Genomic DNA, 25533 nt, shown 5'->3' on the forward strand with positions numbered 1-25533 from the left:
AGTGATAATTCTGCTTAGCTATTTCATACGGAAGCCGGAGGGCACAGTAGCAGTCACATAATAGAATGCAATCACTCTTTCACATGCAGACCCGATAATCAAGAAAAAACACCCTGAAAAACTGAGGTGTATCTGGAACCATGTACTTAGCTACAGTGATTCTTAAATTTCATTCCAATTACTGAAACTTTTTTTATATGCACAATTCATTTTTGTTTCTATCATACAACATGAATTTGAAAAAAATCTAGAGATACATAATGTCAGCTTTTTCCCCTGCTGTTAAGTGACAGGTTATTTTAGTGACCCTACAAAAACCAAAGTATGATAAAAGAAATAATAAAATATATTAATAAAATTTGATTAATAACTCAGACATGATGTTGTCCAATAAATAATCCACAGAAGACTTCCCACCTTCAATTACAAGAACACAGGTTCTTGCAGGCCTTTGATCTTGTAGATGATCTCACTTTGTCCCAGGAAGCTGGACACAAAGAAGAATGCAAAGGGTTTTGGTTTTTTTTTTTCTCTTATTTTTAATTTCTGAAACACATCATCATCAGGTATTCAAAAGATGAAAAAAAAAATACAGCATATAAAAGGAGTCATCCAGCTTACATTGTTGTGCCTTTAGATGCAGTAAGATTAACATTAGTTAAGATCTTTATTTTACTTACTTTTAACCACTTTATGTCTTTTTGAGTGCTAAGGGATTTTAAGAAACTTGAGAGAGAAATTTGAACAAAGTAACAGCATCTTTAGCTATCCTTTCACTTGTATCAAGTGGGAGGAGTTATGTATTCTATTAAAAATATTTAAACATTTCTACCAGCTGCCACACAGGGAACCGAGTAATAACAAAGGGGATTTTCAACTACAATTAAATCTCTTCATCTTTTCAAACCTTGATGCAAAAGAAATGATCCATTAATTCATAAACTTTTTAGATTATGCCTTTGACATACTTAGCCTAATATTTTGGATCTCTTTTCAACTTCTACCATCCACAACGTATCTATACATAGATAGCCTGTATCAAGCAAGCACGTCAAATAGCATTCAGCCCAACAGGCATTTCAAGTATAGGATCAATACCACTTACCGCTGTTGTAAAAACCCCTCACACCAAGCGCCCAAGTATGCTGGCCAACTGCCTGTCAAACTGCTGCACTTCAGTTTCCAGCAGGGACTCCCTGCATCTTCTCATGCCTGAGAATATCCTGACACCAAGGATCTCCAGTTGGACCCAACAGTATTGCACCGTCTCGCTAAGCCTCTGAATAGTTTCCAAGACTCCTCTCAGAAATAGTTTCTCTGCCCTTCAGGCCAGCTCCTCACAGTCTAGCTTCATTCTACCTCATCCAACCCCTGTTCTTGAGCAGGAAGAGAATTGTCTTCTCTCAGAGAACTCCAGATACATAGTATTGCTTTGTATGAATATACACTTCCTATTATCTCAAAAGTTTAAGTCACCATCAACAATGTCTGTGTTAGATAGAGCTAACAGCTACAACAGCAAGTAAAATAAACACAGTAAAAGAGTTAAAAGGCTTGAGACAGAAAGGAGAAAAATTAACATGAAATAATTGCACCAAACGCAGCAGACTGAAATGTATGCCTGTTGGAACAGAGACTTTGGAACGGGTTGAGGTTGTCTGACAACTGAAATAAATAATAATAAAAAAAAAAGGGTAGCTACTTTTATCTTAGAAAAGTACAAGTAATAAAATGAAAGTTAGAACTCCAGAACAGATGTAGCATACATAGCATAAACAAACTAAGGTCTTCCAGGTGCAGATGGAGCAAGCAAACAGCTTCTGATTTCAGTAAGTAATGAGCATATCCAACAAGCAGCCTCTTGAAAGAAATATCTGCTGAATGTAAAACTGCTTCTTGACCAGAGAAACCTGAAGCTTTCTTAAGAAAGCATATTCTATAGTTTCTACCCCAATAGCCTTACTTCTCTGTCATGTTCATGAAGTACCCTCTCACCCTCATCTTTTCCCACCTCCTCCAACCTAGCTATTTGGCTGGTGAAAAGGGAGGACCTGCTGATCTGGGGTTCCCTGCATCACAGTTGACTGGGTAGCCTATGGAGGCTGTTCCAGCCAACCAGGCATGATGCTGCTGGGAGCAAATAACGTCTGAGTTCTACCCACCTTTCCCTCCACGTGACTCTTTTTATGAAGCCACTAACTTGCTTGAAACCTGAAGTAACTTATTTTCCTATACATTTTTGCTGCCCTATCAAATACAGTTATGATATTGACCACTAAGCTTAAGAACTAGTAGATGACCAGATAGAGGATAGCTCATTTGATAAAAGAGATAGCCTACAAATACACAAGATGGTGTCTTGCCTAAGTCTCATAATTTCTTCTGAAGTCAGGACTGACAGCAGCAATAGTTTTCTCTGGTTCTGGGGATATTTTTTTTCCTTCCTCTCCTAGGCCTTTTAAAAAAAAAATTTACTCTAATTGCTCCGGACAGATCAAAATATGTGAAAGAAAATGGAAGAGCGAGAGAGTGCAAGCACAAAAAAAATTGTTTTTAAACCAGTTTATAAGAAAATTGGAGTACATTTCCAATTGTTCATAGCATATTCAAAGACAAATTTCAAAAATTTCTAAAGCCATTTTAAGTCTCAAATCTCTAGCTTACTCAACTGCAATCTCTAAAAGAAGGTGCACCTTTTCAAGTAGGTATTTACCTCATGAAATGCAAATTTATAATAAGAATTCATTTTCACTCCCCTCAAAAAACATTAAGGGCTTTCAAAAGCTGATTTACCTTCTCATTTATATGAGGTAATGCAGTATATTTGCATAAAACAGTCAAAACTTTTTTTTTTTTAATGTAATAGGTATCTAACTATGTAACCCCTGCCGCTTTAAAAGACAGTCCCCTTGTTAGGAAACCGTTCAAAGTGACGATTTCAGTAACTCAGCATCTCTTTCTGGATAATTAGATGTATTATGAATATGCAGATTTCACAGAGCTGGTTGGCTCAAATATATCCCATTCCTCAAGAACATCACCTCCCATAAAAACAACAGTATTAACAATCAGCAGGCTCTCATCCAAATTTGTATTAAGCATTCATCTGCAAAGCTCAAATAGAGATCATACAAGATAGAATTACCCTTGCCCAACCTTTGTGAAGGTACAGGTTAAGGACGACTTTTTTTCCATCGGTATTGTGACCTGTATACATAGATTTTTCTTGCAGCAGATCTTAAAATCTTTGGGGAGGACAGGGGTGGAGATTTCATGCCATCCACACTATCACAGAATGCAAGTTAAGTAACATAACAATAGCACCATCCAGTGGCAATATCTTCCCTTTAAGAAGTTCATCACTTACTTTTGTGATCCTGCTGGAGCAACTGCAAAACAGTTAAGTAGGGTATTTCCACTTCTAACCACAGTTTTTTGAGCAGCCAGCATCCTGAGAATATAGCGATCTTGATGGGAAATGCAGTACTAGCAAAGAGTGTGAAAAAAGCAACTGCGCATATAAATAATTGTGCAAACCGACACTGAGCTTCAAGTATAAAATATTCTAAGGTTCTGCAACCTGTAATATTTACAAGATCTGTAATGCAAGCTTATTCCAATGTTGAAATCCTACTAATACATTCACTAAAGGTTGAAAATACTTTTTTTCCGGAACCAGGCAGCTTCTTATGGCATTTTAGGTAGGAAGCGTTTCAGTGTCTTCTCAGTATATACTTAAAAACCAAAAACACAGTCCCCCCCAAAAAAATCCCAAACAACTGTTCTCTGTGTATGTTAGGCCTGCTCATTCTTCTGTCTATTTTTTTATTAATATTCAGTTAACTTTCTCCCTTCTATTCATTTGGTTGATATCTTATTTCCTCAGAAAACAGAATATTTTATATTTTCAGGTACCAGAATGGTGACCTCTACTCATGGTAAGCACCCATGGCAGAGCTGAAAGAAATTAAGAAAGAAAATAAAGGGGGGAAAAAAGGATTGTTGTACAGTAATTGCCATCTGCAATAAACGATGTGACAGGAATAGAGAAAGAAAGAACTGGTTTTAAAGACATTTACAGGGTGTTTTTCTCAGAGTAGAGATAATAAACAGAGTCACACTGTTAAATAGTTCAGTATCCAACCCCTGACACAGGCAACATCCTTCCAATTTAGGAAAGAATCCCATACATTATATCAACGACTAACACGTGTATTTGGACAACGATGATGGCACAATTTTCTCTTTCTTGTGAAGTGGGATGTTCACACACTGGGAGGTTTTAAGAAAACTGCTGTTTCAAAATATTCCCATAGCTGCTGCTGCTGGGATTAAAAACCAAAATCTTTTTTTTTTTTTTTTTTTTTTTTTAAGAATTCAGAAATCCGTGCAGGACTGTGCCAATAGAAAGGAATGGTAGGCTTATTCACTGTTGCACACAGACATGTTTCGCTATTGCTGAATGCTAGAAATGTTAGTCAAAGAGATCATCTACTTTAGAAAAGTTATTTAAGTGTGTTCAGAAGCAAATTAGAGTAGCCCACCTCAGCTTTCACCGTATCTGCAAGATAACTTGTCACTACAGTTTAAAAGCAGAATGTTAACTACTGTAATTGCATATCTTGTTCAAATATTCACTTTCAACTTAAAGCACTCAACACCTTTTTGCACTAATACTGAATTTCCAAAAATACTTATTGCAATACAGTGGAAGACTGTGACTCTATCTTCCTATCTTTGATAGTCCAATACAAGACCTGCGTACATCCTGCTGACCTCAACCTAGGACAAGCAGTATAGGAGAATGTGTGTGCATTCAGTTTTGTTTACACAATATTAGAAATTAATAACTGAAATTATTACCCTTATATTCTCATTGTCTGCAGCTCTACTGTTACTCCCCTCACAGTCAGAGCCAGCTACATCAGCTAGAGACAAGGCCAGGCCATGCCACATGTACTGGGGGCAGGGTGCTTAAGATGCCTAACTGGCACAGAGAGTTTATCTCCATCACCTCCCACACACTCCTGCACCAGCCTGAATAATGTATATTGGTTTCAGCTGCTCAGAGACACTGGCATCTGCAGCTGCAACTGCACCAGCTGACTCATGTGACCAGAAGGTACCACTGACTCCCTTGCAGCAGCTGCGCTCCATCTGTGATCACTGGTTTGGGGACAGAAGCTGCAGTGTGTGTCAGTTGCTGTTTCCACTTCTTGTAAAGCAAGGTCATCTGATCATACAGTCAGCACAATACTAGGGCAGGAGACCCCCTTCAGAATAAGCAGATGGCTTGGTGGTTAAGGCACACAGCTTCTGGATTTGCAGCAAATTTCCCATGCAATTTGGAGCCAGCTATGTTCCCTGTTTGCTTTGGCCACAAATCCATAAAATTACAATCTTATCTAACAGAAAGCTACAAGAACAAATCAATTTACGTGTCTGAGACGCCCATATACAATGATTACTGAGCTATATAAGTATGTGGATCAGAAGATGAGAGATTTCCTGGCAAGTCTTCAAGGCTACTCCTGATCAGTAAGAAAGCAAATCAGCTTTACACCAAAACACAAACTTATCTCCCTGCAAATGCAAAACCGCATATCCATACCATATACACTTACAATGCTAAGCAGGGACTTCTAGATGTCCTGATTAAATCAGACAGTCAACTTTAAGTGATCTCTTCCATCACACTAATAAAATGGCTTAAGTCTCAATATTTTCCTCACACAACAGCCTATTCTGCCTGCTCTACATTTTTGCCTATAGGGGTGCACAGAACCTCACCCTGGCAAATACATATGCACGTTCTATTTGCATATAGCCTTGTCCTGCCAGTCCTGCACTGTTCTGGCTCCCCAGCTTAGAATCATTGCCATTTTTTTTCCGATCCCACCCCATGCATTCTGTAACCTATCCAACTTCCTCTTCACTGTTCTTTCTCCACAGTTTAGCTGACTTACAAGCATTAGTTCTGTGTTTCATCCTGCAAGCCCTCTGACACTTCATGCTCTTACAGAAGATTTGGTGCAAAGGGAAGCTTCTGTAATGAAACAGAACTGCCAAATTTTGTACCATGTGGTCTCATAACAGGAATGCTCATCTATAAAACCTCCTTCAGAATTCAAGAGAACCGTTCTTCATAAATAAGTTCCATACACCTTTGATCACTCCAATTAGAAAATGATGACAAGGTGCCTTCAACTCATGGTCTCCTGTTTATCAGGAGGGAAAGAAGAATGATCCTCTCCCAACACCACCACAAACTAGCAGCCGTTCCAAACCAGCAATTTTCAATCCTCTGAAGCCACATCAGAAATCTGAGTCACAAAGAAACAGTTCTAGAAATCAGACACACAACATTGTTTTGTTGTTCTTTTACGTAGTGAATCCAGAGGACTTCTGAGAGTCAATTACCTGAATTGTTTAAAGTATTTACTTTCTTTTCCCTAATTCATTCACTTGACAAGAGTCAATCATGTCCAAATAGGGGTTAATTAGTAGTACCGTTACTCTTGAACTTAAAAATCTAAATCCTAAACATATGAAGTAATAGATGCTGTAAATTTTAAGCTTTTTTTATTAGTCTTGTTTCTTAATTAACCTGAGAGTTAATAACAACCTAATTTTTAGTTCTAAGGCATATCAACAAGCATCTCCAAAGCAACAAGAAAATATAAAGATAAATATTTACGATTCCAATACTACTTCTAAGACTAGTGTGCTCTGTCAGCTTTGAGTTTAAGGTGTTTTAATTTGATGCCTTAGGAATTCCACACTACATATGGCAAGGCCACAGCTGGAAGGTTGCACCCCACTTTTGGTAACACAACTCATGAAGTACCTAAAACAACTGGAGGGAGGCCAGAGGAAAGCAGTGAAGTTGGAAAGAAGTTGAGATGATGCGAGCTGCAGGAAGAGATGTATCTTGCATTCTGCAGTCTACAGATTGAGACAAAAGGACAGACTTGAGAATGTAAAAATAAAACCAATAGGAAGGGAATAATCTGTTTTCTGTGTCAGCGGAGAATAGGATAGCTAATCCATTCTGAATACAGTTCAGTTCTATTAAAACCTAGATTTAGAGTGTGGGGAGGGGGAACTTTTCAGTGGGAATGAAGCAGCACACCAATACAGATCATGTAGTAAGATTGCACTGTCTCCACATGACATCTTACTATTTCCAAAGACCTTTAGAGGAGGCTAGACAAATATCTGCCAGGAATGACAAAGATGCATCTCTAGCTGGATTAGGGGAATGAAGCTAAATGATCTCTTGAGGTCTCTTTCTAAAGTTCTGTGAAAGGAAAGGCAATTAATGGACAGCTACTAAATTATTTTCACACAGCCATTTAATCTGCTCTGATAGATGATCACCTCCTTTAAAATAGCAGAATCCACTATACTAAGCGCTAATTGATACCCTTGGGGTTAAGCTTAACCCAGAAAAGACTGAATGGGCAACAGAGACTTATCTATTCTTTCAGTTGCTGATAAACTATACAGCTTATTATATTTTTTATTTGGGGCACTCACATTTGTAAATTAGGATACTTTTAAAGCTGTTTAGTGAAGAGAGTGATGTCACATTAGCAGCTTTGGAAATGGAATATCTGATGTGATCATGCCTTTTTTACAATAGTGTAACAATCAGGACATCACTTGCGTTTCTCTGGCAATTCAGTTCTGAACAGTCTCACTGAAAGAGATTTTAAATGAGACAACTGAAGCCCCAGCACGGGAAAAATATATATCATGTTATTCACTGAAAAGCACACAAATGTCCAAGAACAGGACTACACCACAATACAGCTCATTACCTGATTATTTAGGAAAAACAGTGGCATTATATCCTGACTATGTGTCTTATGGAATTATGAAGAAACAATAAATTACATACTTATACATTTAAACAGAACATGCACACACAGGTGCCATCAAATAATAAGTTCTATTTTTAAAATCTAAGAGTTCACAAAAGCTTGAAGCTGTTCAAAATCAAATGAAAGACGTCTTCATTTTAAAATTCAGTTATAGCATATCTTCTATTACAGTAGATTTTTTCATCAAAATGCAAAAATACTGAAAGCTTAAATTCTCCATATACTCTTAGGATTATCCAAAAAATGAGCATAAACCAAATTATGAATAATTTTAGTTTCTTTTGCGTTTTCCAGCTTTTAGTCATACCAGCAACATGTGTAATTGACTTTAAAGCACATCATGTCAACCACATCATGCCAGCAGCAAAACAAGAAAACACCCACAGCAACAAAACTGAGTTTGGAGAAGATATAATCGAACTATCATTCTGGATTTTCCATTTTCTCTATTATAACATTATCTTTTAACATAGTAATCTGACTATCAAATACATTTGTGGTCTGCATTACAAAAAAAACCCACCACACAAGTTGCTTGCTGTACTCAGGTGCATCTTATCTCAAGCTCAAACTGTGCATGCACATGATGTGCAACTAAACATACATCTTATTTTCTTTGTTTTTAAACAGTCGCTGTGAAAGTCATAAGCCTCCTGATTTCAAGCGTAGCAGTATTTAAACAAAAAAACCCAGTGATTTAAGTACTTTAAAGTGCTTAAAAGCTTTAAACATTTTACATCTTTTACTGTAGTCCTCAACTAATTGCCGTAATGCTAGCTACTACATAAAGCACCACCTTGTGGCAAAACCAGTACTGACTGCATGCCCCTTTTCTGGGGCTTTGAAACATTGCCACATTTCAACAGCTTTGCTGTGTAATTTCATTAAAATCTGAACAAAACCAGAATTTAAAAAGGACCTGCCAAGACAAGATTGTCTGAAGATGCTTCTCCACACATGATACATTTATGAAATTAACAAAATTGATGCTCAGGCACGTATTAACCTTTTTCCTGCCTCTAGTGCTGTTTCCAGAGGAGTGTGAGCAAAATACAACATGTAAGAAGTACAGTAAAATAATGGCATAAAAATCCCATGTTAAGTTAAACTCTCATTCTGTCTCTCAGAATGCTGCAAGACAGACTGCAAGAGCTGCATAAGTTAATTACTCTGACAGCTCAAAACCATCCCATAGCATATCTCTACTTACATCCTCTTTCTAAGACACTAAGACAGACAGCATATCTTCCAAGTTAGTAAAATGACCAATTAGTCATTTCTAAGTTCCAGAAAAATCTCAAGTTTGGTGCTGCATTGCATAACATGAAAGCTAATAAAGATGGATTTTGTTGAATTCTAAATTGTGCATTTCTGTGCAACAAAGATGCAAAAACCTCTCCAGCAACCTTAAGAAATAGCGATCCCAGAAGATTTTGCATGCTCTGCAGCTTAAGATTGCATCTTATTGTAAGTATGGACCCCGTTCTCTATCTGAAAGAAATCAATAGAGTAACAGAAATATGCAGCACTATGGAAAAATTAGTCTGCATATTCAAAACTCAGTCTTCAAATACGTCAGCAGTTGCACACAGTCATGTCACTACTATATTAGCATCGCACTTCGTGCATACCTGGAGTCAATACAAAATACAGTTAACACAATTTTTCACAAAATTTCTCAACTATTTCGTGCTGTTTGTGAAGCCTTTGCTATGAACACTCAGTAAGTAGCAAGCTGAAACCCTTTACAGGAGTTCAGAATACTTCAGCCTTCTAAGTCCAGGCATTCAATTTAGTGCTTTGGGCTACCTGTTCAGTCTGTGCTTGAGGGCAATTTCAGGAATAGGTAGCAAAAGCAAAAATGTATTGCCTTGCTTTAAACCAAATATGTACAGTACATACTAAGTAACAGTAATTACTATCAGAGCAATAGAATAACTCCTCTCATTCGCTCACTACACATAAGAGCCAGGCAGGTCAACGCCAATTCATCTATTCCTGTATAAATTTCTAGCATGTAAGAAATGGTTATGAAAGATCAATTTAATGCAATAACCAGTACTGTGAGAGCTCCTGAAAGCTCTCAGATTTGTGATGGAATTATAATTTGGAATGTTCCAAAACTTCTTTCCCTTGGAGGATCTTTTGATATCTCTGCTGTACCACGTATAATAGAGCAGCGATAATCAAAGTAGATGACACAGGTACTTGAAAGACATCTCTTGAAGGCAAGAGAAGAAAAGTTAATACATGAGATTAAGTCGCATAAAAGCGAAACTACAGAAGAACCGTAAATCTGACATTAGGAACTTCCATAACTTAATTCAATCAAATGAAGTTTCAATCCTCTAGCAGCTGTTTTTAGACCTTTCATTTTTAGGTTCTTATGTGTCTCACACAAAATATTTTGGATTCCTCATTGGCTTTCACATCCGTCCTTCTCTTTCCTCTCCAGCTCTCCTCCTTCCAACTACCATGGAAGTGTTGTATCACACACCAGTCTCAGATAAGCAGCTCAGGCTATAAAACCAAGTTCCCAGAGGAACACAAGCCTTGTTCTTATCTGCCAACCATAGCTATTATCAGAAGTTTTCTTCTGTTTTATATCAAATAACCACTGTGTCATAGAAGAATGAATCCACACTAATTTTCAAGAGCTGTTTAACAATAAAGAATATTCTAACAGAGCCTATACGACTATGTGGCAAAAGTTTTCCTTTAATATACTATATACACAAAATAATGTAAACAGAGGCAGCAGGATTAATTATAAAACTTTATGAATAAAATCTAAAATACTGATCCAATATGTTTACCATCCTGCATAAGTAACATGCAGATTACTTATTTTATATTATCAAGAGCAGGAAGCAAAATGAAATTATACAATTAAAATTTGCAATTTTTCTTTTTAAATTTAAGCAGATGTAAAGACTGCCTCCATCAAAGAAGGCAAAAGCATTTCTGCTATAATTTAGATTCTTATTTTTTGGAAATTTTACCCAGGATTGTCTGTTACCAAGAATTCATGAAACTATTTGTGTAATGCTAATTTGCACTGGTGCTTCATTCAAAAGAATTGTTGGGTGGGGAGTGGGCAGGCAGAGAACTGAAGGATAAAATAGAGGGAAGAATCTGTAATAGAAATTTTGTAGCTAACCATAAATCATCCTTTTTGTACATGTGAGTCAAGCCTTTATATATACACCACAGAAGTGATAAAACAATTCTAGAGAAATCAAACTGCAATTGAAAGTAATTTCTACAGAGGGAGCCAACAACCCAAAGAACAGGATTAATGAAATGCATTCCAGATCAGCACAGAGTTCTTCCCAACCACCAATCTCTTTCATTACATTTACATATTTTCCAAATATGCACAGCACATCATCCAGATTCTTAATCCACAGAATTCCCAAGCATTTAATGAAAGTTTCCTTAAAGAATTGCTTGATTACCTCTCAAATACCAATCAGTGTCAATATACAATGGAATTTATATTTGCTTTGGGAGAAGGTGGCAACTTCAGAGACTGATCATTCTAAATTATTATTTATTCATTAAAAAAAAAGTAGTTTAGAAGTTTTAATTTGTAGCAATTCTAAAACTACTATATTCTGTAAAAATGAATGTCAATTCCACAATAGACATTTTTATTGATGTTTTCATATAAACGTCTACACCAGGGAACAGGCCAGTATGATAGCTTGATCTAAAAAAATGAGGAGGAAATCTAAAATAAAGTTGTGTAAGGATGAGAGTTGGTAAGATTTTTCATAAAGCTGGGCACCTTGCTATTGCCCTAAGTTTTCCACATTACTTCATTGCCAAATCATATTTCATATTATATACTAATCCACTCAAATGTAATTACAAGTGAGGTATACTATATAAAGTAACTCAACAGCTTTGACAGACATCTGTGACAGGTTCATGCATCACCTCAACCATACAACTCATCTGTCTTGTCAGCATATGTCAAGTAGGCCAATGAAAGATTTAAAGCTTAGCATTTCTACCCTCTTTTTTAGGTTTTGGGGGGAACAAGGTGGATAAAAACCAAAGGTATTTTAGATAGACTACACATCAACAGGACACAGAATCCTAAAAGCAACATATACAGAAGGACTTTTTGAAAGTGTTATTGAGGATAAGCTACACCCTCTAGTGGCACAAAATACTAGCTTGGTTGCTCCAAACAGCATTAGACAGACAGTTGCACCCCTTTATGTCTCCAGCATTCACACCTCTCACTGCATGTTGACCCATCAATGAGGCATGGTTGCACAGTAAATAGGTTTGGGGTCAAGTCCCTTAGCTCTGGTACTTAATGTTACACATGGTAACCCCCCCAAATACAAGGAAACTCCACCATATTCCCATGAACAGGTTGAAATCCCTTTTGCATCCTCTAGCTTTCTAACATACCCAGACTACTTCTAAATCCCTACAGTAAATTTCTCTACTCTGTCCCAAGTGTCATACAGGCCCTGCATAATCCCCAAATACCCCTCCTATGTCTCCAGGATTCCCCCTTCCAATACCCATATATATATATGCACTCACTTACATACATCTTGGCTAAGCAAAACCAGAACAAAAAACCCAAGATCTTTCAGTGTGCCCATTTTGGCTGGGATAAAATTAATTTTCTTCATAGTAGCTGGTACAGGGCTATGTTCCGGATTTGTGCTGGCAACAGTGTTGATAACACAGGGATGTTTTTTTATTGCTGAGCAGGGCTGACACAGAGTCAAGGCCTGTCCTGCTCTTCACCCCACCCCACCCCACCAGTGAGGAGGCTGGGGGGGCACAAGGAGCTAGGAGGGGACACAGCTGACCCAAGGGATATCCCACACCATATGACATCATGCTCAGCATGTAAAGCTGGGGGAAGAAGGAAGGGGGGAACATTAGGAGTGGTAGCATTTCTCTTCCCCAAGTAACCATTAGGCATGATGGAGCCCTGCTTTCCTGGGGATGGCTGAGCACCTGTCTGCCCATGGGAAGCAGTGAAGGAATTCCTTGTTTTGCTTTGCTTGCGCACACAGCTTTTGCTTTACCTATCTGTCTTTGTCTCAACCCATGAGCTTTCTCACTTTTACTCTTTGGATTCTCTCCCCCATCCCACCAGGGAGGAGTGAGCAAGCAGCCGTACAACAACATACAGATAGTTCAAAACTGCATCAGTAACCCAAATAGCTGTTCTCAAGCTTATGAGCCTCTCTCTCTCTCCCTTGTTCAGTTTGAAAAGTATTCATATAGCAAGTATGCAGTTAAGAACAAAATACCTAAATAAATTCCTCTTGGCAAACTTGCAGCAGAGCAACGCATCTGCTCTCCCTTCTGACTGCAACACATCAAAGACCTGACTGGAGAGAAAGGAAGCGTGTATTTATCTTCTTCCTCTTTCTCATTTTATGGCCTTTACCTCCGTAAAAAGATATATTATGAAAGCAGAGGTAGCTGCAGGGCACAAAATAGCTGCCACATTTGCCACTTTCCTTCTTCCAAAAAAAAAAAATAAAGTATTCCATCATGGACAAAACTGTTTAAACAAAACAGTTTATAAAATTGTACAACCAGCAGTCAAAGCTGTATTAAAACAAGTGTCCTGAAGCATTGCTTACAGACTCAACGGTACCATTAAACTCCAAACAATGCATTTAAGAATCACAATTAATATATTTTAGTCACCTATTCATACAAGCTAGTCAAGCTACCAAGATTTTGCTACAGCCCATATTTTAGTAAAAAAGAATATTACTAAAAGCCACAACACCTCTGCCAACACTAGTCTACACAGTGAAAATGAACTCTCTGTTGGGCATTGGGTAAACAAATTAAGTGTTTCTACTTTAATAATCAAGACAACTTGGATCACACCCCATCACTTGCTGCAGCTAGCTTAAATTTATTCTCCTCAAAAACTTTTGATGTGGAACCATAGTGTAAAAAAAAAAAAAAATCGGCTTAGGCAACAACACATGTGCAAGTCTACAGACCCACAAGTCTATACTTGGTTAATCTGACCCTCAGTTAAAGTCATTCAGTCCAATTCTGAGAATTAAAAATAGGAACAACTCTTGTAAAAGGGCTATACAAATGGTAAAGAGAAGTATTTCTATTTTTCTGAGTTTATATTTGTTTATTGTTCATAGAAGGGGAAGAGACATATACAACATTAAGGCCTCACCAATCTTATTATGTCCAAGTTTCCCCAGCAGTCTTGCAGGATGGAATTCTTTTTTTCCTCTCCTCAAAGTTAGAGGGGATTAGTTGGGTTGGGGGAGGTGGGAAACATCTCCAGGAGATCTCTTCAGCCACAAACGCATGCTCACCTTTGAAAACACCTGTGTAAACTGAAGATACTACTGTTCCCCCATCTTTGTTATTCTCACTGCAGAACAAACTCACCAGTGAAAACAAACAATGGCTCATCTGATTCACTACAATGTTGGCATGCTTGGCTTGATCATCAGTTAAGACGGTTTGAACTAATCTGCTCATTTTACATGGAAGCAGGCAAAGGAGCCTTCACACATTCCACTTCCTGGCTGAGCTGCAGGACAGTGGCGTCTACCTTGTGTGCATTCAGGAGCTGATTTGGGTAAAGGGGGGGGTAGATGTTTCCAGCTGAATTCTGGAAAGAATGTATATATACATCAAATTAAAACTTTACTGGTAACAAATTCCTTTAAGATAAAAAAAAAGTATACACTGATGAAAAGACACAATTTTAAAAGGCTGCTACATCCCAAGTGAATTGGAAGCACGGGAAAAAATTTTAAAAAAAAAAGTGATCTTTCATACCTTAGCTCTTAAAATAGAAGTTAAGTATGATGCCATGCCTGTAAACCAACTCCAGTCTGCCCTAGTGGCTGTACTTATCTCTGGATAACTAAGATTCAAGGACAACAACAGGATCAAGCCAAGTCAGGGTGTCGCTGGCCCAATTACCTTTGGAGATAAGGCATTCACTACTGAATAAAATTTTTATTTTTATGAAGAACAGCTATATAGAACTGATCTCTAAGAAACTGAAGGACATCTGACAGTCAGAAAAATCATCATGGTACTATTAGATGAAGAATGCCAAAAGAAGTCACCTTTACTGGGTAAGTCAATATAAAAGCTGCTGACATTCCAAAGACTGGAAGATATTTAAGTATAAGTATATAAGTATTTTAAGCAGAGGGATTTTGGCACTGAACAGAAATACGAAGAGTCTAATGTTATATTTGACTTAAAAACATTAGGACAGGTTCGGGAGAACACCTTAGTTGTAAGGGCACTGAACCTAAGAATAAGTTTATAACCAAATCAGCGACATCTACCCTAGTGATAAGTTGTCTTGCACCATTCCCTAGCATTGGCATTTCTTTTAAATATGAAAGCCTATCTAAATATCAGAAAAAGACAGTGGAGCATCTAACAACTCATCTGTAAGTTAAATCAGAGATTTTAGCTTGAAGGACTGAAAGTGTTCTAAGGTTCAAGACTGTTTAATCTGTTCTGTACCATACAGTTAACATGGTCGAAGAAGAAGAGCACACAGCACATTAGAAAAGTTCCAGAGGTCTGTCCTGAACAACGTGACACTGACCTATGAGAGTTTTTCCCCGGTCAAGTATCCAGTGACATTCAAGATGCCAAAGTTAATGGCAAAAGCATGTTCAAACTCATTCATTATAACCAACAGCATATAAATCATCTCAGGAGCTACTGTAGCGATAACAATGAAAGACCAAAGAAAGGTTTCTGTTGCAGCGGATTCATGTAAAACTTCAGTTTTACTGAATTCTCTTTATTTCATGAAAGGAGTTCAACCCTCCATTTAAGAACTGACTATGCTGTAAGCATATCAGTAACTAATATGCAATTAAGTAATATGCAACATACTTAAAATAAAAAGCTCAGACAGGATTTTAGTATGATTAAACTACTTCAAACGAAATACCTCACATCAAAAGGTTCAGGTTAATCAATATCTATTGTGCAAATAAAGCTTGTGTACACAGTACAACTTGTACTGTCCAAAATACAGACCTGTGTGTCATTTTAACTTGAGTTTAACCCCTCAACATGCCAGTACTTTTAATACTTCTAGCTTAGAGCTTTTAAAATCATCTAACACTTTTAATGGGTTAATCACCCATTTTATCTACCTATCAAAGGCAACTGCTGTTGCTTGTCTCTTGCCCGGAGCTCAAGCAGTTTTAATGTCACAGGTACATTACCGTGATGTACAAGTGTAACTTAAATGTCTTTTTCCATCCTCTGAAAGAACACGGAAATTCTATTTGGCTAGTAATTCAATCACTAAGGCTTTTAGCAAATAATTCTTTTTCAAATGAATTAAGCCTTTGTTACCAGAATACATTTTTACTGTTTGAAATCTATAACCTTACTGAGAAGTATCCAAACTTTTAACGTGGAAAACCCAACAGCTACAGATATTAATTCACCTGAAACAGTTACCTCGTCTTACAAATGGATAAACTGTTTAAGTCTTTTGGGGGACTATGAAATAATGCAAAATAATGCTAGTGTAATACGATTATGCGCAAGAGTGAAAGTTTAAAATAGAAATAAAAGAAAAACACCTTTTTTTTCATATCTAAAGTGTGCAGATGCACACAAAAGGAACCGAATTGCCCACTACCTCTTTCCTGAAAAGAAGAAATCTGAAAGTAATCCTAAAAATCTGTATCTTATTTGGAAATACAACTTTTATATAAATATTCCACTAGTCATCATGGAGAAGACACCGAATAAAATTATGGAATGGATGACAAGTGAAGTACTTTCTACAGTCTTTCACACCAACTATCTTCATTGAACTAGGAGAAGCGTGGCCAGCAGGTCCCAAGCTCTTCTAAGTCCCCTCCGCTTTCAGAACATGTATACAGTTCAAAAGTCAGTAACTTGCAGAATTTCAGTATCTGTTTTAAAAGCTACTGTAATGATCTAGTTGGCGGTGTCCCTGCTGACTGCAGGGGGGTTGGACTCGATGACCTCTAGTGGTCCCTTCCAACCCAAAACATTCTATGATTCTATGATTCTAATCAGTCATCACAGAAAGCGTACCAAGCTCTGCTAAGTCCCCTCCGCTTTCAGAACATGTATACAGTTCAAAAGTCAGTAACTTGCAGAATTTCAGTATCTGTTTTAAAAGCTACTGTAATTGGGGGGGGGAAAAAAAAAATTGAAGCTTTCAAAACAAGTATACAAACTCAGAATCCCCCTCCCCCATACCTAGATAATATGCAGACAATACCCACCTTTTTACTTTGCATTTTCCAAACGTATATATACATGCTTATGCACAGTACCCAGTGTTTGTTTTCAACTCAAATGTAGAGCTTTTGTATTTTAGTACAGAGTGTGCCAGAATAAAAAAATAAAGGTTATTTTTCTTGAACATGGAAAACTATCTAAAAACAGAATAAATGAACTTCAAGCTGGTTTGGGCACATCTTCAATGAAGGAGCAAAATAATTGAAGATGCTGTTATTGTAATGTTTGATTAAGCTTCATATGGCTACGACTCCTGCAATATAAAAGAATGATCCATCCAACAGTGGATCATATCTTTATCCCAGGAACAAGAGTTTTCAGATTACAAAATCAGATTAGCCAAAACAGGCAACATCTCAATATAACTGTCAGGGCACTGGTGACACAGAGCTACATTCCACACCACAACCCAACTGCGTTGATAAGATTTTGTAAAGGCAGCAATGGCCATGATATCACACAAGTAGGAAAATTAAAATAACGAGTCAACACTGAACCTGAAAAAAAAAAGTATTCCTTTTAATTTCTGCCAGATATAAACAAACATTTCACTTACACACAGACATACTGTAGGCAGCCAGTAGCTGTTAGTAGAACCATTGCCATACATAAAACATAAACTAGAATGAACATCAAGACATTTAAATTGCATGTGCACCAACTGCAGTTAAGAAAATAATTTTTGAAACAAATTAATGAGGAAAAAATTTTAGATTTTTTTGGAAACAATTAGTTTTCACATGAGATGTGGAATTTACGTTAGGCAATACTGAAGAGCAGAGTATTTATGAAAACATGAAATTTTTGTTTCAGGTCTTTACTAGTAAGATATGTATGTACACAGAAAAGTAAATACATATAACATGTAATTGTATCACCATGAAAGAGCTTACAGTTCTTTGTGCTTCTCCTCTGCCAAAATTTGGTCGTTTGGCTTCAGCCCATACCTTGGAAAAAAAAACACAAAACACAAAGCAGTTACTCCTTTAAGAACATAGCCATAAAATGTAGTTTTATAGTTTCAAACTGGCAAATTAAGCAGCTATGTAATATTTGTTGATTCAAGTATCTAAGGTATTGCAAAGACAGCAGAGTTTTCTAAAAAAATTATTACATTTATTAAAGTATACTTAACATTACACAAAACTTTCGCTTTATACCACAGTTTCAAATTATATCAGATACTTTGACTTGCTAAATACCCAAAATCATTGCACTTCATACCATAAACTACGCTGATCTTTTAAAACTGAATCTGACAAAACATGACAGTGAAGAACACAGACAATGTGAACACTAAAACTGGCTGTAGTGTTTCCCCTGTATCAAATAAAACTATTATAATCAATACCAAAAGCTTTCTATATAAAAAGTATACATAAACAATAGGCTATTTAGGAAAATTTCTGCAATCCATACATACATCCTCTGATCAAAGTGAGAGCTTGAGAGAAAGAAACTTTCTTTGCTAGCTTAACCTAATAGGCAATTTAACAGAACAGGTTGCCTACACTGTCTGAATTGAAGGGAAAAATAAACCTAGTATCCCCCAGCAGAGGCTACAGTCATGCTGCAGGCTGCACTGTCACTCACTTTGAAAAACCTTTAACAAGTGACCTCACTTTTGCTGTGCCTCACAGCAAAATATTTTGCCATCTCAAAATATTCCACAAATCTAACTGCAGTGGTTTTCTGTGGGGTTTGGTTTTTCGGAGGTTGGGTTTTGGTTTTTTTTGGTTGATTGGTTTGTAAGACATTCATACATAATGTAAGCAGCTAAAAGTCAAGTGTCAATTTGTGCTCATGCTGCACAAGGCAGAGGGTTCCCACTGCCCCTTTGCCCTCTATTTTTGTTCCTTGCTCCACTCAACTGCAGAACCATAAATTACTCCTCCTGAGGAAAGATTCTGGTCACCAACCAACTACAATCAAGCTATCTTGCAAATTGATTTTTGTGTCGAATAAACAGAAAAAAATGTATATTCTCTGTTACTTATAGCATTTTCTGATTACACTCTCTGAAACTTGTTTTTTCAGCACCCATTTAAAATGCAAGCATCAACCCCGGACACATTCTCAAGCTCACTAGTGCTGCATTCAAACATACAAGACACCGACTGACTGACCCATTTTTCTTGTTTACATATGCAGAGACTGCCTTAGGTTATTTGCCATAGTATCACGCTGACTTGCATCCATTTATCCACTTCGCTGCTAAATCCTTCATGGAGTCACTTCTTATCAGGATACAGTGGGGTCCATCCACAGTCTCCTAAATGCAGAGTTTGCATTTGACTCATAGCAAGCAGACTACACTGCAACCCACTGTTCAATAACAGATTCAGGTCACTTGGTTTAATTGCCGAGTCTTCTTTACAGTTCACCATCCTATCAGTCTTAAAGCCACAAATTTTAACTGTTATGCTCTTACATTTACTTCCAAATCAATGTTTTCTGTAGTGAACAGTATCGGGCTCTTTTTCTTTAATGAAAAAGGGTCTCGCCCAATACCAGTCTCTTCATAATGCTGCTACACCTCCCCAATATCTCCATTTGTCAGGTCTTAATAAGCATTTTATTGATAGCAAATACTTATCTATCAGAAAAAAGCAAAGAGCTACCAGGAAATTCTAAAAGCAGTATCTTTCCAAAGTCAAAGGACACTAACCCTTCTTATGCAACTTGCAATCTTACTTAAAATGAAATCAGGTCATTTGTTAAAGGGATCTGCCTATCACAGACAGATACACCCTTGGCTAATATGCAATCCATTTGTAAATGGAGATCATTTTGCCCATTAAAAACATATGCCTGCATAAAGTCACAACCATTCTTCACTATAAATAACACTGCATGCTTTTCCTCTGACCAAAAATCAGACTACTTCAGCTAGAACTGAATACAGTCTTAGTTGCTGAGGATATAGAAATAATATCTATACTTGAGCTTTTTAAAGCTTCCACATTTCTTGTTCCTTCACTTTTTTTTTAAACCACAGTTTAACACCCCCAGTTATTTAGAGGAAAAAAACCAAACAAATAAACCCCCTCACTAGTTACTCAAACTAGTAAGTCAGCTACAACAGAAACAGTGTAACAGTGGGAATGCTGTTTAACAGATGTGTGATTTTTTGCCTCGGGTAGGTTACTGACATACCACGGAGGGGTGCAGGAGGGACACAGTTGCTACCCTGAGGTTTGCAGAATTGTTCCTCCGGTGAACCTTAGCTTACCTATTCACCACCATCCCCTTCCTTCGCCATGAAAATGGCATTTTTCAAATATTCTTCCTTAACCCTTAAAGATACTGCTTTGATAGCAATTTGTCAAGGAAAATCTCCCACAAAGAGACATGCTTGTAGAGTTCAAACTTTTATTAGTACTTTATACATTAAAGACAGAATGCATATTATATTTCATGCACAGCTGCTAAGTATTTAATAAATTTAAATGTGCAACTAGCCCAGTGAACAGCTTACATAATATTTCCCAACATGTGTTTCACAGGCAAGATTTATAAGCACCAGTTGGCTCTTCCTAACTGATAATGGTTAGATTTGTAAGAATTTATCTAAAAAACATTTTAGAAGCCAAGGATACTCAATGCAAAATTGAAGCTAAAGATATGCAGTCAAAAAATTTAAAATAAGGACATTTAAAACCATCTAAGCAAACAGAACAACATACCATACATGTATCACACATTTACACACCTGGTATTAAACTAGTAAATCAAAGAGAAGCAAACATGCTATGGAAGTGGGCAAAGGAACTGAAGGGACCACAACTTTACTTTTTTCTGTTTTCTGCCCTGTGAAATTTGAAGTTCAACACAGCCTAGCACATTAAATAATGATTATTCTTTTCAACAATCCAGTACCAAACTGTGACAGTTTCAAAATGTTAGTCTCTTCATCACTGCTCAAGATCCTATTTCAAAAAAGGGACTTAAGAATAAAAATATGCAAGGGTCTACAGAAAAATAGTAAGTAAGTTTCAAAACAAACTGTGGTACATTTCCAAAATGATAGTTTTAAACTCTTTGATATGTCCTTCACAGACATTTAATCTACTGGAAGAATAGCCAATGTTCCAGCCACCCCCTTCAAAATGGCAGCTGCACAGAGTGGTGAAGATGGACAGATAACGCGCCCGAACTGCAGCAATTATCACACTGCACAGCTGCACATTGCCACTGAACTGGCACAGCTGCCTGCCCCGATATGCACACCCCAGCCTGAGTGTCACAGCTGATGGCTTCTGACAGTCTGACGGGCTGATTGTACCCTGGGTAAAATTTCCACTTTTGGAAGACAGCAGCTTTCTCCCCAAGCTCAGTTCCTAATGGAATTTCTTAAGCCACAACATTCTTGGTCTAACCTCTAGATATCATACCATAGTCACTCCAACATACCCTATTCTGATCAAAGCTCAAGTGACCTCACTGCAGATAGGACCTAACAGAGATCATTATTTCTCTAATCACAGTTTAAATGAGAAGTTTCACACCACTATACATTACCCTTTTCAGTGTTGAGCTTTTTTATTTTTTTTAAACAGTATTCTTTCCAACCTGGTTACAAAAAGGCATGTTTAGGCATTTCACCTACCAAGACAAATGATCAAGCTAATCCCCCTACGTTTCAAGAACCAAAGACCCAACTCCAACCCACACTCTGCAAAAGCATCTCTGTCCTTTGACTACAACGGGGCACAGTGATGCAGGATGTCTCAATCAGTCTGCTGAGAAAGATGATTGAATGCCTACCATTAGTTCCTACCTCCATAACTGCAGAATATTAACAAACTGGGGATATATTTCAATGAGAAAATCTTGAAATAACCGAATTGCTATCATCAAGAATGTTTTCAACTTCCCAAGACAAAGCTTTCCTGAACCTCCCAATCTTTTTTCCTTGTTCGTTTACTGTAACCAATAACTCTACCAGAACTCAGATCTGAATTTAACATTATTCTCTTCCTTCCTCACTGTTATGTTTCCAGAACCAAATTTTATGTACATGCAGATACATACATAACATCAAACTTAGGCCCCTAAAACATTAATTATAAATTCACAACTACATTAATCTTAAATATTTTCCCCCTTCCACAGCCTGAAAATAAAGTAGCACAGACCCAGACTAAAAAATTATTGCCAGCATTCTGAGGACAGGTATTATACAGAGCCAAAATGGTGTTAAGAAAATTTGGCTGTACGTACAGCTAAATATACTCGTATCAAAAAAATGCCAAGGCCACTTGGAAGAGTTTTACTGTGTATAACAGCTAAAGGTACAACTCTGACCAATATGTTCTATTTGGTTATGGTGCTACAAAAAAAAAAAAAAAAAAAAAAAAAAAACACAAAACCACCACAAAACACAACAAACCAACAAACACATACTACGAAGGTGGCATACTCTTCTCCTCGTGCATGTATATCACCTCCCTAGCATTCACCTACAAGTTCATCATCTCAATTTCAGTTTTTGCAGAAATATAACATTTTTATTAAATGTCTGTGTTTCATTTTTTAAGCACACTAGAACCTGTAAGTTCAGCTCTGACTCGTGCAATGCATTTTTAAGATCGTTCTGAAATGGTAATACTATGACTCAACACTTTATTTCCCAGCTCCTAATATGAGAGAGTATGAAAATTTATGTGCTTGGTCTGTAGGCAGCATTTTTACAGTAATGCTGTTAACAGCCATAAGGCATGGATCCCTTCAGGCAGCATCCAATTTCACAAAGCCTTAACTAAATTAAAAAGAAAACACACCCTATGCTAAATATGTATTGCTGAAAAACTCCAAACGAATATCAAGTTCAGATCTGCTCTACGAACAAGAGTTTCCTGAAAAGCTGGTAAAACTCACCTGTCCAAAGGCCCAAAATAAAAACTGGTGATGAGCAAACAGGTTCATTGCTTCAAACTTAATTTGCCTTTCAAGCTTTCTGACTTGAAACCACCAACCTAAGCAAAGACTTACACAGAAACAATGGCTGAAAATTGCACAGGTATCAAACTAAAAATCAGCACAGACATATACACTGCTATTTGGGCCAGAAGAGCCAAGACAAAGTCTCCATCATGCAGAATACCCAGAAACAAAGAGGTACACAAAACTCTGTACATATCAGAGTAATATTTTCACCATATATTTTCAAGAATACTTGTGATGGAACAAGACACGACAGATAAAAGAATTTTTTTGCATTAACCAATGTGAGAATCCGGGGGAAAAAAAAAAAAAAAAGAAAATAAGGTAAAACTATTTCAGTAATACAAAGTTGTAACAGTAAAGCACCCTAGGAGGCTCCAAAAACATACCTGTGCAGACATTCCTCTGCCTTGTTTGATGTACAAATAAATATGAACTTCTTGACATAGTACATAGCTCTGACTAACCTTGCTCCCCTTTAAAAAGGATTTGGCTTTTATTATTCCATGATCTTATGGTACTTGACATGCTTTGCTGCAGTTACTGTTTTAAGTATTTCCCAGATTGATTAAAAATGTAATGTATGAGAAGGTAGATTTCCAATACGTTCTTTGAACTCTGCAGAAAAGTCATCCAAAAAAAGGAAGAGAGTGTGATTTCTCTGTCAGAGACCTAAAGCATGTTGGTTGTATTAACTGGACAAGACAAGTAGAATTTAGGCTATACTAGGCTATGCTTCATCAATAAAAGACAAGACCTTTTAAGACAGAGCTCTGCAGAAGCATTTCTTCATAAATTTTCAACAAAGCCATTAAGAAACCTTGAGGACTTCAGTATAGTCTTCTTGTATTTCAGATTAACCTAAAGAAGTTTTCGTAAGAAAGATTCAGCAATTATGTTGCTTCAACTCTCAAGTGGCGTTAAGGCTACTTTCACTGTTCTAAAAAAAGAAATGCAGTCCTTTTTCTGTTGTTTTTTTCTTAATTATTAATCTTTAAAACTAGGACAACCAGCCTGCGGGACATTGGCAATCACATGTCCTTTTTCAGACTGTATTGTCTGCTTTCTACCAAACAGAGTTAACACATCCCACAAGATCTTTCAGGTCAGAAACACAGCCATGTGTGAACCTGCTACAACAGTGCATCCTCAGGAGCATTTACAGACCAATGCACACAGCAAGCCCAACAGAAGCTCCCAAAATATTTCTAACACACCAGATTTATGGGGGATGGGTATAGAAGGTCAGCCTGTTTCTCAACTTCCATCTGCAATTTAATAGACAGAATGAGTAATGCTGCCATAACTGCTAATTCAATTTCTTCTGACTTGATCTATACAGAGATCAAAAGGCAGTAAGTGAACTGCTTTTCTTACAGTGGTAAAATACTACTTAAAGCAAGGCAATATTTCTGCATTTTTGACAAGGCTACAGTTGCTTAGAAATCTTAGTGCAGTCTAATGTATCCTTACTCTTCTGATTAGCCTAGTAATCTTTTCCATGTACACAAACGTGGAGTCTAAGTACCATGACTTGTATTTGTTTGGGTCATTACTTTAAGCTTGCTAAGCCAGGTTCTAGGGGCTGTGTATTTCCTAAATCAAGATGAAAACAAAAAACCACAACCCAGACCACACTGTATGTATAAATACAGCAGCCAAATTCATCATGGAACAGATGCAACCAGCTAAACCAAAATTAAACTTTGTGTAACTGGCACATACATACACCCTAGTCCAAATAACTGGTTTAAGACATCTTTTTTCCCCCCATTTAAAAAAAAAAAACAAACAGTAAAGGGTTTCGATTTATATCCTGAAAGTCTCAGTCTCTTGTCTGACTTGCACTGTTTCTATTCCACCAGTTCAATACATTGCTTTTTCATTTTTTCCATAAATTCCTCTGTTGCTATGCTGGAGTCTCTCAGCTTCACCATCTGAAAGGCATCACACTGCCCATTCCCTCAAAATTTCTCTCTCTCCCTTTTAGCCTCTCTACTGTTCCATAACAGGGAAGCTTGTCCTACCTACCTTTACACATTCCTTCTTGGCCTCAAATTGACAGCAAGAGGGACCCCTTCTACATCAATTTGTGGCTTTAATGACAGCTGATCATCATTCCCTGTTACTCTAGGATGACCTTGTACAGGTTAGAGAACTTTAGAAAAATTCCTTACTGAGTAGATACTGCTTTCTTGCCAAATACAAAATGCAAGTCCAGAATCTCTTCCTTGAAAAACTGCAAGATTAAAGAGGGATTGTATGATAGCAATACAATCCCAAAAACCTGCTTCCAAAAAAAAAAAAATCTAAGTTTTGCAACAGTCCACTTATACCAGCAAAAGAGGAAACTGCCTAAAAGACTTTGCAGATGTTCCTTTAGGAAAGTATTAGGGCTGTG

At 37.2% G+C, this 25533-nt stretch overlaps 1 protein-coding gene across 1 annotated transcript in view; it reads right to left on the minus strand.

Moving 5' to 3' along the window:
• ADK (adenosine kinase) overlaps positions 1-25533 on the minus strand; it is a 291725-nt gene that overhangs the window by 252857 nt on the left and 13335 nt on the right. Inside the window, exon 2 of the mRNA XM_009641995.2 lies at positions 18080-18133. Within this exon, the coding sequence (XP_009640290.1) occupies positions 18080-18133 (54 nt within the window). The remainder of the gene's footprint in view (positions 1-18079; positions 18134-25533) is intronic.

Source organism: Egretta garzetta, unplaced genomic scaffold (assembly GCF_000687185.1).
Source record: "Egretta garzetta isolate BGI_Z169 unplaced genomic scaffold, ASM68718v1 scaffold56, whole genome shotgun sequence".
Taxonomy (NCBI): Eukaryota; Metazoa; Chordata; class Aves; order Pelecaniformes; family Ardeidae; genus Egretta; species Egretta garzetta.